This window comes from Dromiciops gliroides, chromosome 4 (assembly GCF_019393635.1).
Source record: "Dromiciops gliroides isolate mDroGli1 chromosome 4, mDroGli1.pri, whole genome shotgun sequence".
In the NCBI taxonomy this organism is placed as follows: Eukaryota; Metazoa; Chordata; class Mammalia; order Microbiotheria; family Microbiotheriidae; genus Dromiciops; species Dromiciops gliroides.
The window spans coordinates 214,107,525-214,120,945 of NC_057864.1; the positions used below are offsets into that span (position 1 = coordinate 214,107,525).

Here is a 13,421-nt window from a genome sequence, read left to right on the forward strand (position 1 = left end):
GAGAACTACCAGTCAGAAGTAGGGAAAGAGAAAGTTCTCTCTTTAAGCCAATAAGAAATGTGGGCAGGGCATGAGCGTGATAGTCTTAACCAATTACAAGCGGATAAGGGCCAGTTCCACTTTGCAGCCATTCAGAGGCAGACCATAGACCTAACGTAGCAACCAATCCGAGGAAGGAAATGGCAGGTGCCGGAGTCAGGTTGCCAATCGGTGCAGGGTGAGGGGCGGAGCAAGCGCGCGCGCGGAAGCCAGTGAGAAGTGGGAGGTAGCCGGGCGCGCACTCTGGGGGACGGGATCTATAAAGGCAAGGCCCCAAGACCGAACGCGCGCTTCAGTCCTTTTCTCCGTCCCAGCGAGGTAACCGTAGCACCTCCGGCCCCATACTCCCCTTCGCGCCCGACCCTTCCGCGTGCCTACGGCCTACAGCCGCTCGCCGGGCCCGAAGAGAGACATGCTGTGCCGTGCCCTGCTCTGCCTAGCCCTGGCCGTCACGGCCGGGGTCCGCGCTGATGCCCCTGAGGAGGAGGACGATGTCCTGGTTCTGAAGAAGAGCAACTTCGAGGAGGCGCTGGCGACCCACGAGTATCTCCTGGTGGAGTTCTGTGAGTGCCTACCCCCCCGGCCCGGCCTTGCCCCGCCGGCCCCGGCCCCCGGAAAGCGAGCGGGAGTCCCTGTCTCCCGAGGCTGTCGGGGAACCGGCAGGCCAAGGGCGCTCGTGTGACCCCCGGGGGCCTCACTCTGGGGTGGGCGGGGGTGGCTGGGTAGGTGTAGGTGGCCGCGTTCACATCCGTTGAGATTAGCAGGAGTGGGGGACCCCGGGTTCTCTGTGAATGAGGTTGTCTTGGCCGCAGTGGGCGCCGTGCTGCTGTCCCCGTCCTCTTCTCGATCTTGAGCTGGAAGGGTCTGCATGGATAAGCCTTCCCGGCTAGGTCTAGTTCTTCGAGGACTCGGGAATTGACCCCGTCCTCCCCGAGGTCTTTGTTTCTGTGGCTTGGTGGTTGGGTGGGGGAAGAGGGGTTATCATCCCTTTAGAAACCCCGAACTTCCAAGTGTACATGAGATCTTGGGTGTTACAGGTCCTTCATTTATAGTTGGAGATGTCTTCGGTCTTCAGGCCACCTCTGGGGGAAAAGGAAAAGTCACACAAAAGCCACTTTTTTGGCGGGGGTGGGATAGGGGGGAGAGCAAGAAGCATCAGTCCTCCCTTAAAGGAGTGTTTAAACTTAAAGCCTTCTTTTTCTGCCAGCTACAGTTTATTCTTAATGACGAAATTGTTGCATTCAATAACTTTTAAGGTTGACTGATGGGCCAAGTTAAGTGTCTTTCTCCATGAAGCCCACATGACAAACTTCCTCTGTAAGCACAAAAAGAAAGAGGATTAACTTGTTTAGGGAAAAGCAAATAGAAAAGAATTGTTCTATGGTTTATGCTCCAGTCTCACCTGGATGCTTCTGCCCATGTTAATTTACGATGTCTATCTTAATAGTGAAAACCAGAACCTGAAAGTTTGTGTTGTCATTTGAGCATTTAGCAATCTCTTCAGCAGCAATCCAGCGTAAATAGTTGCTAACTTTGGATACAAAACAATGAAACAAAGTGTGAGGGTAATAAACTTGAATACTATGCCAAAATTAGAGTTTCAAGATAATTATTTCTATTGGGTGTTACATAAAACCAATGAGGAACTCTGAAAAAGAATAGGAATAAAAGATGTCATCAAAGAAATATATGATAGTCAGGTGGCAAGGGAATACTAGGTGGACAATTGGAGCTCTAGTGGTGCCCTCACAATGTCCGAGGAAGTCCTTTGGTATGTTAAGTAGACCCCCTGTGGTGAATTTATGGGAAGCTGTGGACAAGAGTTTCACAGAATGTAACAGAATTGGATGAGTTGGGATCACAGATTAACCTCAAATATCATGGCTCATTTGAGCACTACTGGGTAGTGAACAATTGGTGTTGATGACTGAATTTTTTAGGGAATGGCAGTGATTCTAGGTATAATTTTTCTTTAATCACCTGTTGATTGAGGTTCAAGTGTTGCCTCTGGCACATACTGGCTCAGACCTGGGCAAATCACCTAACCTCTCAAGTCTTAAAAGACAATAAATTGCGGAGCAGACACAGAACTGCATTGGTATTCTCACCCAGAGTCATGGGGAGGTGGGGGGAGTGTCCACAGGTTTGGAAAGACAAAACAACAAACCTACTGGTTAAAAGCTGGTAATGGTTATTAATTAGTTAAGGTTTAAAAAGTCACCAGGAGGCTTCAGTAACAAAGCAGATTAATAGTGTAATTTTGTTTATGGTTTTTATTTCATGTGAAAAGCTAATGTCCTTATACTGGCTGAAGGACTCTAAGAAGTCATTTATCAGTGTGTTAGATTTCTGGTGAGTTTCTATGAAGGATAATCTGAGTGGTTAGGGGCGCTGTCAAAAGAAACAGAACTAGATCAGGTGCCTCCTACTTAATGCTTTATTTTTCTTTTCAGATGCTCCTTGGTGTGGCCACTGTAAAGCTCTAGCACCTGAGTATGCCAAGGCAGCTGGAAAATTGAAGGCTGAAGGTTCTAAAATCAGACTGGCCAAAGTAGATGCCACTGAAGAGTCTGATCTGGCACAGAAATTTGGGGTTCGGGGGTACCCCACTATCAAGTTCTTTAAAAATGGAGATACAGCTTCTCCTAAAGAGTATACAGGTAGGTCCTCTTCCTAGAACTTCTTTCAGCTAGGGGTAGATATGCAAGAGAAAAAATAACCGAGGATATAATGCCTTCAATTTGTTTGGTATAGGAATAACTTTTCTTTTCTTTCTTTCTTTCTTTTTTTTTTTTTAGTGAGGCAGTTGGGGTTAAGTGACTTGCGCAGGGTCACACAGCTAGTAAGTGTTAAGGGAATAACTTTTCAAAGTATTTTGGATATTTAATTTTGTTCTTCCAACAACTTGGTGAAGTAGGGCAGGAATAATACCTTACCTATGTATATATTAGCCACTACTGAGGAATTCAAAGTAAGTACTTCATAGATCTGATCTTTACTATAGCCCTGTGAGGTTAAAAGTCTAGGTTGATATTAGCCCCACTTGACAGCTGGGGAAAGTCTTAAGTCAAGAGGTTGACTTGCCCAAGACTCTGTGATCTGGTGACAGGAACTGCAAGTTACTTTTGGACTAGGCCTAGGCTTTGCTGATCCTTGTATCCTTTCCCCTCCTTTCCTACTTAGGAAGTTCATTGTTGGCACTCCACAAATGCTTGTTTAACAAATGAACCTTCCCAGATGCCAAAGTAAATCTGAACTTTTTTGGGGGTGGGGGATACAGCTGGCAGAGAAGCTGAAGACATTGTGAACTGGCTGAAGAAACGCACTAGTCCAGCGGTCACTGTCCTGGCAGATATCGCTGCTGCTGAGTCCTTGGTGGATTCCAGTGAAGTTGCTGTTATTGGCTTATTCAAGGTAGATCTTTTAAAATTCTTTGCACAGCTAGAGCAAGTTGATTGCATCTTATCCTGTTGTTCAGGGCACTGGCACATGCTACACAAGGAGCCTTCATTGTGTATGGACCACAGGATCTGATGCCTTAATTGTTTATAAGTACATACTGGCTGTGCCGAGCCAGTAAGTCAGTAACCCTTCTCATTTCAATCTTCCTCTCCTAGGATTTGGAGTCAGAACTCGTCAAACAGTTCACATTGGCTGCAGAGTCCATTGATGATATACCATTTGGAATCTCTTCCAACAGTGACGTGTACTCCAAATACCAATTTGATAAAGATGGCATTATCCTCTTTAAAAAGGTGAGTTGTTTGACTTGTTGAACTCTAAAATGACATGCAGTTCAGCTTTGGTCTGAGTCCCCCAAATCCAATTAGCCATTTTCTTCATGAAATAAAACTACACCACAATTTTTTTTTTTAAAGCCCTTAGTGTGGGGGGCAACTAGGTGGCGAAGTGGATAGAGCACCAGCCCTGGAATCAGGAGTACCTGAGTTCAAATCCGGCCTCAGACACTTAACACTTACTAGCTGTGTGACCTTGGGCAAGTCACTTAACCCCAATTGCCTCACTTTAAAAAAAAAAAGCCTTAGTGTGATGCTTATTATTACATAGCTGCTATTTCCTGTGCCATACCCTTCCCTCATGAGAACCATCCCTTTGTAACAAAATTCTGGTTAAGCAAACCACTGACACGGTCCAACAGCATGGGCTTTGTTGTAGATGTACTTGTAGTTGACCACTTTTCTCATAATATGTGTTATGTAAATTTTACTTTACTAAAGAATTCTGAAAGAAATCTGCATTCCAAAAAACCTCCCTATTTTAACTTTACAGTACTGTGCTTCCCCTTCCCTCCAGAAAAAAAACAAAACCAAAATAATTCCAAGTGAAAGCAGAAGGGACTTGCAAAGTCCTCACAACTTGAGGACTTGACTTCAGGACTCCCCTCAGGGGCTGAGAGGAGACATTTGCCCCTATCAGGTCTTGTCTCCCAGCAGTCCAAACTCCAGTACCACCAAGTATCTGTCCCCATGACAGGGCTTAGCCTCTCCTGTCTGTGTCCAGGCCCCACGTGTCTGCCACCTCCACGTGTTTTGCTCTGTTTGGTCAGGCAGGCCCCTATGTACTTGGCCCAGTCCACGTGTTCCTTCTCCTGCTCTTGCTTCTCTGTCCCCTGTCCCATGTGTCCTTGAACCATGTGCCTCCCCCAAAACAGACGTGGTCCCCTTCCTGTATCTTTCTTGAAAATTCGAATTACATTTTTAAAAATCACTCTGTAGAATGATTGCTCCACTTTGGTAAAGCAAGAACTGTCTGTAGTATTAAATTAGACATAGAAAGATTTATTTGGGTGAGTTTCAAAAGAAATAAAAGTTCTTTGAACACTTTGAAGTATCTGGTTTGGAGAGCTTTCTCCATTGACCAAAGTTGGAGGAAAAAGTACTGAAGTTGACTGAAAAGGATAAGCAATTTTAAAGTAGATATAATTATCGTTCATTAATGAAAAGGGGAAGTCCTTGTGTGATTCGAGAAGGAAAAGTTTTGGTTGCAGGTAGAATCTAGATCTAGGATTTTTTTTTTAATTTTAAATTTAAATTTAAATTTAAATTTTATTTTTTTTGTGTGTGGGGCAATGGGGGTTAAATGACTTGCCCCAGGGTCACACAGCTAGTAAGTGTCAAGTGTCTGAGGCCAGATTTGAACTCAGGCACTCCTGAATCCAGGGCCGGTGCTTTACCCACTGCGACACCTAGCTGCCCCTAGGATTTTTTTTTAAGTGGCATAATGGGGGCTAAATGAAGTAAATTTTTTTCATAATCGAGATTTTGAGCATATAAAAAGTATATTAACACAGGCACTCTGAATAGAATTTTGTGGCACAAAAGAGTGTAAGGTATGGTCCTTCCTAAAAGTACCATAGAAGCTATTTACAATAAGAATGAATTTTTTGTGATTTGAAGACAATTTGGTTTAGTAGTCCTACTATAATTTTTGTATTTCTGTTAGACCACTTTCTTAAGGAGTTCTGATATTATTGTAGAGACAAACAGACAAGACTCATGGCCTTCCTAGAAGACATTGCTTGATATAGCTACTGATTGTTGGGAGAAGAGTGTTTAGGAAACATAAATGGAATTTAAATACTTAAGTCTAAGAGGTATACTAAGTACCAGTTAAAGAATTTGGACTGCAGTGTGGTATTAAAGTCTCCCCTTATGGATGGAGTAAGGAATTGTGAGGAGAGATCAGTATGATTCAATGATGTTTTTAAATTTAACAGGACAAAATACTTTGGAGGTCAAAAGATTCTTCTAAAGTCTAGATTGATTCTACTGTTTGAATTCTTGAAAAAAAAATATGGCCTATCTTTATATAGGTATAATGGAAACATTAAGAATTATGATTTCTTCAGAAAAGTCTAGTGAAAATTTCCTGTGTTACTTAACCTGACTCATTTCTTTTAGCGTCTAATCACTGACTTAGATTTTCTGTTTTGTGTTTACAAATCTCCTTAAGGAGATTGTAAGCTCTTTTTTTTTTTTTTTTTGCAGGGCAATTGGGGTTAAGTGACTTGCCCAGGGTCACACAGCTAGTAAGTGTTAAGTGTCTGAGGCTGGATTCGAACTCAGGTACTCCTGAATCCAGGGCCGGTGCTCTATCCACTGCACCATCTAGCTGCCCCTGATTGTAAGCTCTTTTAAGGCAGGGACCATTTTTTGATGCTCTTTCCCATCTGGGCCTAACAATGTAAAAAACACGATAGGCTCTTGATAAATATTGTATCTAATTCTGAGACTGACCACTCTTCGGGTATGATCATGAGGTTAATTAGTAAAAACTGCTTTCAATTCATGTTAGCAGATGACTGAATTACAGATAGCTGACTTTGTCCATGAACCATGAAACAAACAGCATTGCCTCTTGGCAGCATTTTTCAAAAGGATCTGGGCCATAAACTAGTTCCAGTGAACTTTGTCTGCTTAATTAGTTAAGATATCTTGGGGGCAATAGGAAAACAGACCTAAGGTCAAATTTTCTTCCTGTAGGAAAGAAGTTTAAAATTTTGAAGGGCATATAATAGTAGCTAAATTACTGTTTCATATGTTCTTCCAACTGTAAGTATTTCTCTACCAATATAATCAGATTTTAGATCTTGTTTTGTAGGTGTGGCTAAGAATGCTAATATGAAATAACAACAACAATAATAGCATTTATATAGTGCTTTAAGGTATACAAGCACTTCTGTTTGTGATTTATTTTCTTTTATACCTGCCTATGCCCTATTGGCCCTCTTATTTATTCTCTGTCAATCACGTACTGTTTTTAGTTTACTCTGGTTTCCTTAACCTATTTATTTAGCTCAGGGATTTCGTGGGTCAGGACTTCAGTTGACACACCTTCATTCATTGAGTCCCCAGATCCAATTAGCCATTTTCTTCATGAAATAAAACTACACTACAATATTTTTTTTAAAAGCCTTAGTGTGTGGGGCAGCTAGATGGCGCAGTGGTAAAGCACCAGCCCTGGATTCAGGAGTACCTGAGTTCAAATCTGGCCTCAGACACTTGACACTTATTAGCTGTGTGACCCTGGGCAAGTCACTTAACCCTCATTGCCCTGCAAAAAACAAACAAACAAAAAAACCCAAAAGCCTTAGTGTGATGCTTATTATTACATAGCTGCTATTTCCCTATGCTATACCTTTCCCTCATGAGACCCATCCCTTTGTAACAAAATTATGGTTAAACAAACCACTGACACAGTCCTACAACATGGACCTTGTTCTTATAGATGTACTTGTAGTTGACTACTTTTCATTTGAGAGAAAAGAGCTGTGTTTCATCATTCCTTTGGAATCAGGATTGGGCATTGCATTGATGGAGAGTTCTTTTGCCATTTGGTGGTGGTGTTTTTCCTCTGTCATATTATTGTAATATTTCTTATTTATGCTATTGTAATTGTTTTATATGTGTGTTGCTCTGCATCAATTAATACAAGCTTTTCCAAGTTTTCCAAATTTTTCATATTCATCACTTGTAATGTAATAATACTCCATTGCATTTATATTCTACTGTTTTGTCAGCCATTTCCCCAATTGGACAGAAGCATTTGTTTCCATTTTCTTGCTACTGCTAGAGATGTTTTGGTAATAAAGACAGGAAGAACCTTTCTTTGATCACTTTAGTATTGCTATCAGTGGGCCAAAGGGGATGAAGTTTAGTTACTTTTCTAACATGATACTAAATTTGTTGTCTAGAATGCTTAGTCAAATTCCTGGTTCTATCAACATTATATTTGTCAATGTTGGAGACACTGAGAAAACAAATGTAATAGTTTCATCTTTTATTACATTTGCCATGTTGATGAGACTATACTTACAATTCATAATAACTGTAACTGTAATCTTCAGAGCTGCTTGGAATAAAATATTTTTTAAAATCTTTTTTATTTTTTATTATATTCCACGAAGTGGCTCTTTCAGTTCACTCTCATTCTTCACACTTTCAGCAGATAACTAACCCCCTTTTTACTGAAAGGCGGGAGGGGAAGAGAAGTAGAAAAGCACTTATGAAGTACCTACTGTGTGCCAGGCATTGTGCTAAGTACTTTACAAATATCACATTTGGTCTTCACAACAGCCCTGTAAGGTAGGTGCTGCTATTATCCCCATTTTAGAGTTAAGGAAACTAGCAGCCAAGTTAAGTGACTTGCCTAGGGTCACACAGTTAGAAAGTATCTTAAGGTTGGATTTGAAATTGGCTTCTTAACTCCAAGCCCAGTTCTCCATCTACTGTACTACCAGCTTCCCTATAGGAATTCTATAGCTTCCTCCTTTTGTAATTTAGAATCTCTCTTATCTTCCCATCTCAGAGGAAGAAGTGGTCCACCTTGTTGGCCTCTATGCTTGGTTTTTTTGGCATATGTTTTCTCTTGTTCCATCACTCCAACTCCCTTTGTTTTCATTCTATCTCTACCAGCTTCTTCCCTTCTGTATTCAAATATACTCAAATATAACTTATTCTGTAAGACTTTTATTTTGATCCTTTTACAGGTTCAAGCAAGATTCTTTTTTTCTCCCAGATTCCAGTGCTGCCTCCCCAATTGCCTTGTATCTATTTTGTTTATTCATATCTCTACACACACAAATACATGTTTGTGCATATATGTTCATATCATATGTGTACATACACATGTACACACATTTATTGTGTTTCCCTGGTTAGAATATAAATGCCTTGAAAGAGCGGGGTCTTTCTGTCTTTGTATCTCTAATGCTAAGCAGGCGCTTCAAGCAATGCTTGCTACTCTATTGATATGTTCCCTAATTTACTTCTTCCAAGAGTAGTCTATCCACTATTGTTTCAGTGCCTGTCAGTCTGGCTTTTGCCCTTATAATTCTATAGATATTGGTCTCATTAAGGTATTCCCTAATTGCCAAATCCGATTATTGTAGTTCTCTTTCTTGCACCTCTTTGCAGTATTTGACCTTAAGAATTAGCTACTCCTGGGGCAGCTAGGTGGCGCAGTGGATAGAGCACCAGCCCTGGAGTCAGGAGGACCTGAGTTCAAATGTGGCCTCAGACATTTAACACTTACTAGCTGTGTGACCCTGGGCAAGTCACTTAACTCCAATTGCCCCCCCCCCCCCCCCAAGAATTAGCTACTCCTTGGAATTATCTTACCATAGTTTTCATTACCTGACACTGCGGTGGTTATTGTCATTCTTGTTGATATTGCTAGAGACCTGGTCTGCTTTGTAGAAGTAATCCAATTCTATCTTCATTTGCTGGCTTTTCTTTATCATCTAAATATAAGTTTTCCAAGATTTTGCTTTCTACATTTTCTCTTTACTTTCTACTCAGTTTCTTGGCAATTCCATACAGTCCTATAATTTAAACTATTGTCTCTCTAAAGATAACTTTAGAGGTTTTTTTTCTACACATGACCTCATCTAAGCTCCTGTCCCACATTGCTAGCTTGCCTGTTGGATGTGATCATTGAGATGACCTGAAGCTGAAGTTAGCATTCCTTTCTACTGGTCCTTAAAACTATTTCCTTATTTTCCCTTTTCTGTTAATGGCATCGATATCTTACCTGCCACTTTGGTTTTCTGGCCTCAGTACCTTTATGCGTATTCTCTTTGCCTGGGTGTTCTTTCTTGTCGAAATCCTGTCTGACCACACATCCAATTAGTTGCCAACTCTTGTTATTTCTGCTTTCACCTCTCATCTGAGATTCTATTCATATAGCCACCACCTTAGTTCAGGCCTTCATCACCTCTTGCCTAGATTATTGCAGCTACTTCCCAGTTTGTCTCCCTGCTCCAGTCATTTCTACATACTGCTGCCAAAGTGGTTTTCCTTAAATGGAAATTTGACCATATCACTTCTCTACTCAACCAACTCCAGTGACTTTCCATTGTATTTCAGATACAATAGAAATTCCTTTGTTTGGGTTTTAAAATCTTTCACAGTCTGGCTCCAACCTGTCTTTCCAGCCTCACCATCCAGTCACATTGGCCTTCTCTGTTCCTCCATCTCTATCTTTATACTGGCTGGCCCCTGTGCTTGGAATGTACTCCTTCCTTGTGTTTGTCTTGTAGTCTTTCTTTTTTTTTTTTTTTTTTGCAGGGCAATGAGGGTTAAGTGAGTAGCCAGGGTCACACAGCTAGTAAATGTCAAGTGTTTGAATATTTATTTTTAAGACTATTTAGAATTTTTATTTTCCCAAATTACATGTAAAAACAAATTTTGATATCAGTTTTTTAAAACTTTGTGTTCCAAATTCTCCCCCCACCTAAGAACTCTCAAGAAATTCAATATAAGTTATACATGAGTAGTCATGCAAAACATTTCCACATTAGTCAGGTTGTGAAGAAAAACAGACAAAAACAAAACTTCAGATAAAGGAACGGACAAAAAAATTATGCTTCAATGTATATTTAGATACCATCCATTCTTTCTCTGTAGCTGGATTGCATTTTTCATAAGTCCTTCAGAATTGTCTTAGATCATTACATTGCTGAAAATAACCAAGTCCTTCACAGCAAATCATCTTACAATGTTGTTATTTTGTATACAGTGTAAGGGCTAAAATTCTAGCTAGTCTGTCTAAAATATCTAATGAGTAGTCGCCAATAAATTATGTTTTAGCAAGAGTTTAGACTTTTAAGCATTTATGAAGGAGAATAAGAATTAGGTGAAGAGAGAGAGAGGGAGACCTAGATTCAGCTGTCTTATGTCAATGAGCTAATGTCTCCTGCTCCTCTCCCCACTGAGGTCCTCCAGAAAGAGTTCGAACCACACCTTCCTCAATCCCACAAGCCTCTTGTGAAAACTGGAAATGTCCTGTCCCCATACACATAGCTCCAAGCTAATTGGTTGATAGCTTTGACCAACAGTACCCACAAGCAAATGTCACTTCCTGATGCCAGGGACCTGACCCCATGGCTTGCCCTCAGACTCCTCATGGTGGAGCTTTCCTACAGTAGCCATCCAGCAGGTGGCGTCATTCCAATCATTACAACAGTAAAATGCCAAGTGTTTGAGGCTGGATTTGAACTCAGGTCCTCCTGAATCCAGGGCCAGTGCTTTATCCACTGAGTCACCTAGCTGCTGTAGTCTTCCTTTAAGATGCAGCTCACATACCATCTTTTTCCTGATTTCTCAGAATTTCCCAGTTTCAGCTACGTACAAACTACATTGTGCTTTAAGTGCTTTGTATCTGTTTTTATTTTTTAATTTTATATTTATGCTACAAATATTTTTATATGCAGTTGTTTTCCCTGATGGAATTCTCATTGGCACAAAGTAGCCATTTAATGTTTATCGAGAAGCCCTTTGAGGCCTACCCTTATTTCTCCTTCTACCTGAATGCAGTTGTTTTTGTTTGTTTGTTTTTGGGTTTTGAGGCAATTGGAGTTAAGCGACTTGCCCAGGGTCACACAGCTGGTAAGTGTCAAGTGTCTGAGGTCGGATTTGAACTTAGGTCCTCCTGACTGCAGGGCTGGTGCTCTATCCACTTAGCTACCTAGCTGCCCCATGAATGTAGTTTTTTGGGGGGGAGGGGAGACCCTTATAGCACTTTGTATCTCTTGGGTGAACTTTGTTTTGTACTTTTACTGATTAGGGTGCTTAAAAAGCCCTGGCCTTCTGGGAATGAACACCATCTTGAACAGGTGTTTGGTAAATGTTTATTGAATTGAATTGAATTACTGCCAGACTCCCCCTTCACCAGATAAACTTCCTATCCTTGCTGCAGCCTCCAGTTCTCATAATCCTTGGCATCAGCTCCAGGTGTCCATGAGGTTCTTCAGGGTTCCACTGAGAGCAATAGGGGGCAGAGTTGGACTGTCTTCACAGTGCAGGCCTTACATCATCCCATGATTTTAAGTCTTCAGGTAGTATTAGTAATGAGTATTAGTAACAAGAAGAATGGCCAACTTCTGTAAACACTATTGGAGCATGGGCCAGTTGTGAAGTGGCATTATAGAATTGTTTTGAAGGGGAATGGGATGGGGTTGATTAATTCCAGTGACTAAAGTAGTTGTCCAGCATCTCTCATATTTTATCAAGCAGTGTTAATAAAGAAAGTTGTTAGTTTTCCTTGGTTTATCTGGTTGTTTTAGTCAACAGATTATGTTCTTCTTTGTTATCTTTGACATGATTTATTTTACTAAACTTTTTTCCTAGTTTTTATTGAGGCCATTTCTGAGGCCAGAGGCATGGGGATTCAGACCTAGCAGTGTTTCACAGCAGTAGTTTCTAACTGCATTCTTTTATCCCAGTTCATAACTATGCTTCAAGGGTCTCATAAGTTGCTCAAAAATTTGGATAGAATGACTCTACCTTATTTCTACAACTTCTTGAGATTTCCTCTCAGTTGGTAGAGTTCTCTTTTTTAAATGCCTTACCTAAGTGCAATCATACCATATTTATATGTTCATTCTTTGTTTTTTTTTGGTGGGGCAATGGGGGTTAAGTGACTTGCCCAGGGTTACACAGCTAGTAAGTGTCAAGTGTCTGAGTCTGGATTTGAACTCAGGTACTCCTGAATCCAGGGCCAGTGCTGTATCCACTGCGCCACCTAGCTCCCCTATATGTTCGTTCTTTTTTTTTTTTTTTTTAGTGAGGCAATTGGGGTTAAGTGACTTGCCCAGGGTCACACAGCTAGTAAGTGTTAAGTGTCCGAGGCCGGATTTGAACTCAGGTACTCCTGACTCCAGGGCCAGTGCTCTATCCACTGTGCCACCTAGCTGCCCCTATATGTTCATTCTTGATGAAAGTATGACCACTCTATTCTTGTACCTTTTCCATAGGAAATTGTAGAAAATGGTACATAATGTAGGTTTTTTTTTCTTTTTTCTTTTTGCAGGGCAGTGAGGGTTAAGTGACTTGCCCAGGGTCATACAACTAGTGTCAAGTGTTGTTTTTTTTTTTTTTAGTGAGGCAATTGGGGTTAAGTGACTTGCCCAGGGTCACACAGCTAGTAAGTGTTAAGTGTCCGAGGCTGGATTTGAACTCAGGTCCTCCTGAATCCAAGGCTGGTGCTTTATCCACTTCAACACCTAGCTGCCCCCTACACAATGTATTTTTGAGGCATAAGAAAGGAGGCAGTCTGTGTTTCAGTAGCTGCTTGCTGTTAAACCTGCAAAGAGGTGGTGGCCAAAAGGCTGTTTTGACACTGTAGGAAGGAAAATTTCTCTGGAGCCATAGTGGTTTTATAAATACCAGTCTCAAATTAGTCACCAGATCAGCATTTTTTAAAGAAACACTCTTTTGCTTTTTTGCCTTGTTTTTCTCATTCTTTTTACAAATAAAAAGGTTTGAAAAGAATATTTTTGGATTTAGAAGATTTGGTTTCCTGGGAGTTGAGTAGGTAATGACAGTTATCTCAGTGGGTTCCTGACCCAATCAGGGCCATGT

At 41.0% G+C, this 13,421-nt stretch overlaps 1 protein-coding gene across 1 annotated transcript in view; it reads left to right on the forward strand.

Moving 5' to 3' along the window:
• Positions 1–256: 256 nt before the first annotated feature.
• Positions 257–13,421, forward strand: part of P4HB (prolyl 4-hydroxylase subunit beta) — a 28,249-nt gene continuing 15,084 nt past the window's right edge. Inside the window, exons 1-4 of the mRNA XM_044001353.1 lie at positions 257–602; positions 2,493–2,699; positions 3,320–3,453; positions 3,657–3,794. Of these exons, the coding sequence (XP_043857288.1) occupies positions 452–602; positions 2,493–2,699; positions 3,320–3,453; positions 3,657–3,794 (630 nt within the window). The 5' untranslated portion in view covers positions 257–451. The remainder of the gene's footprint in view (positions 603–2,492; positions 2,700–3,319; positions 3,454–3,656; positions 3,795–13,421) is intronic.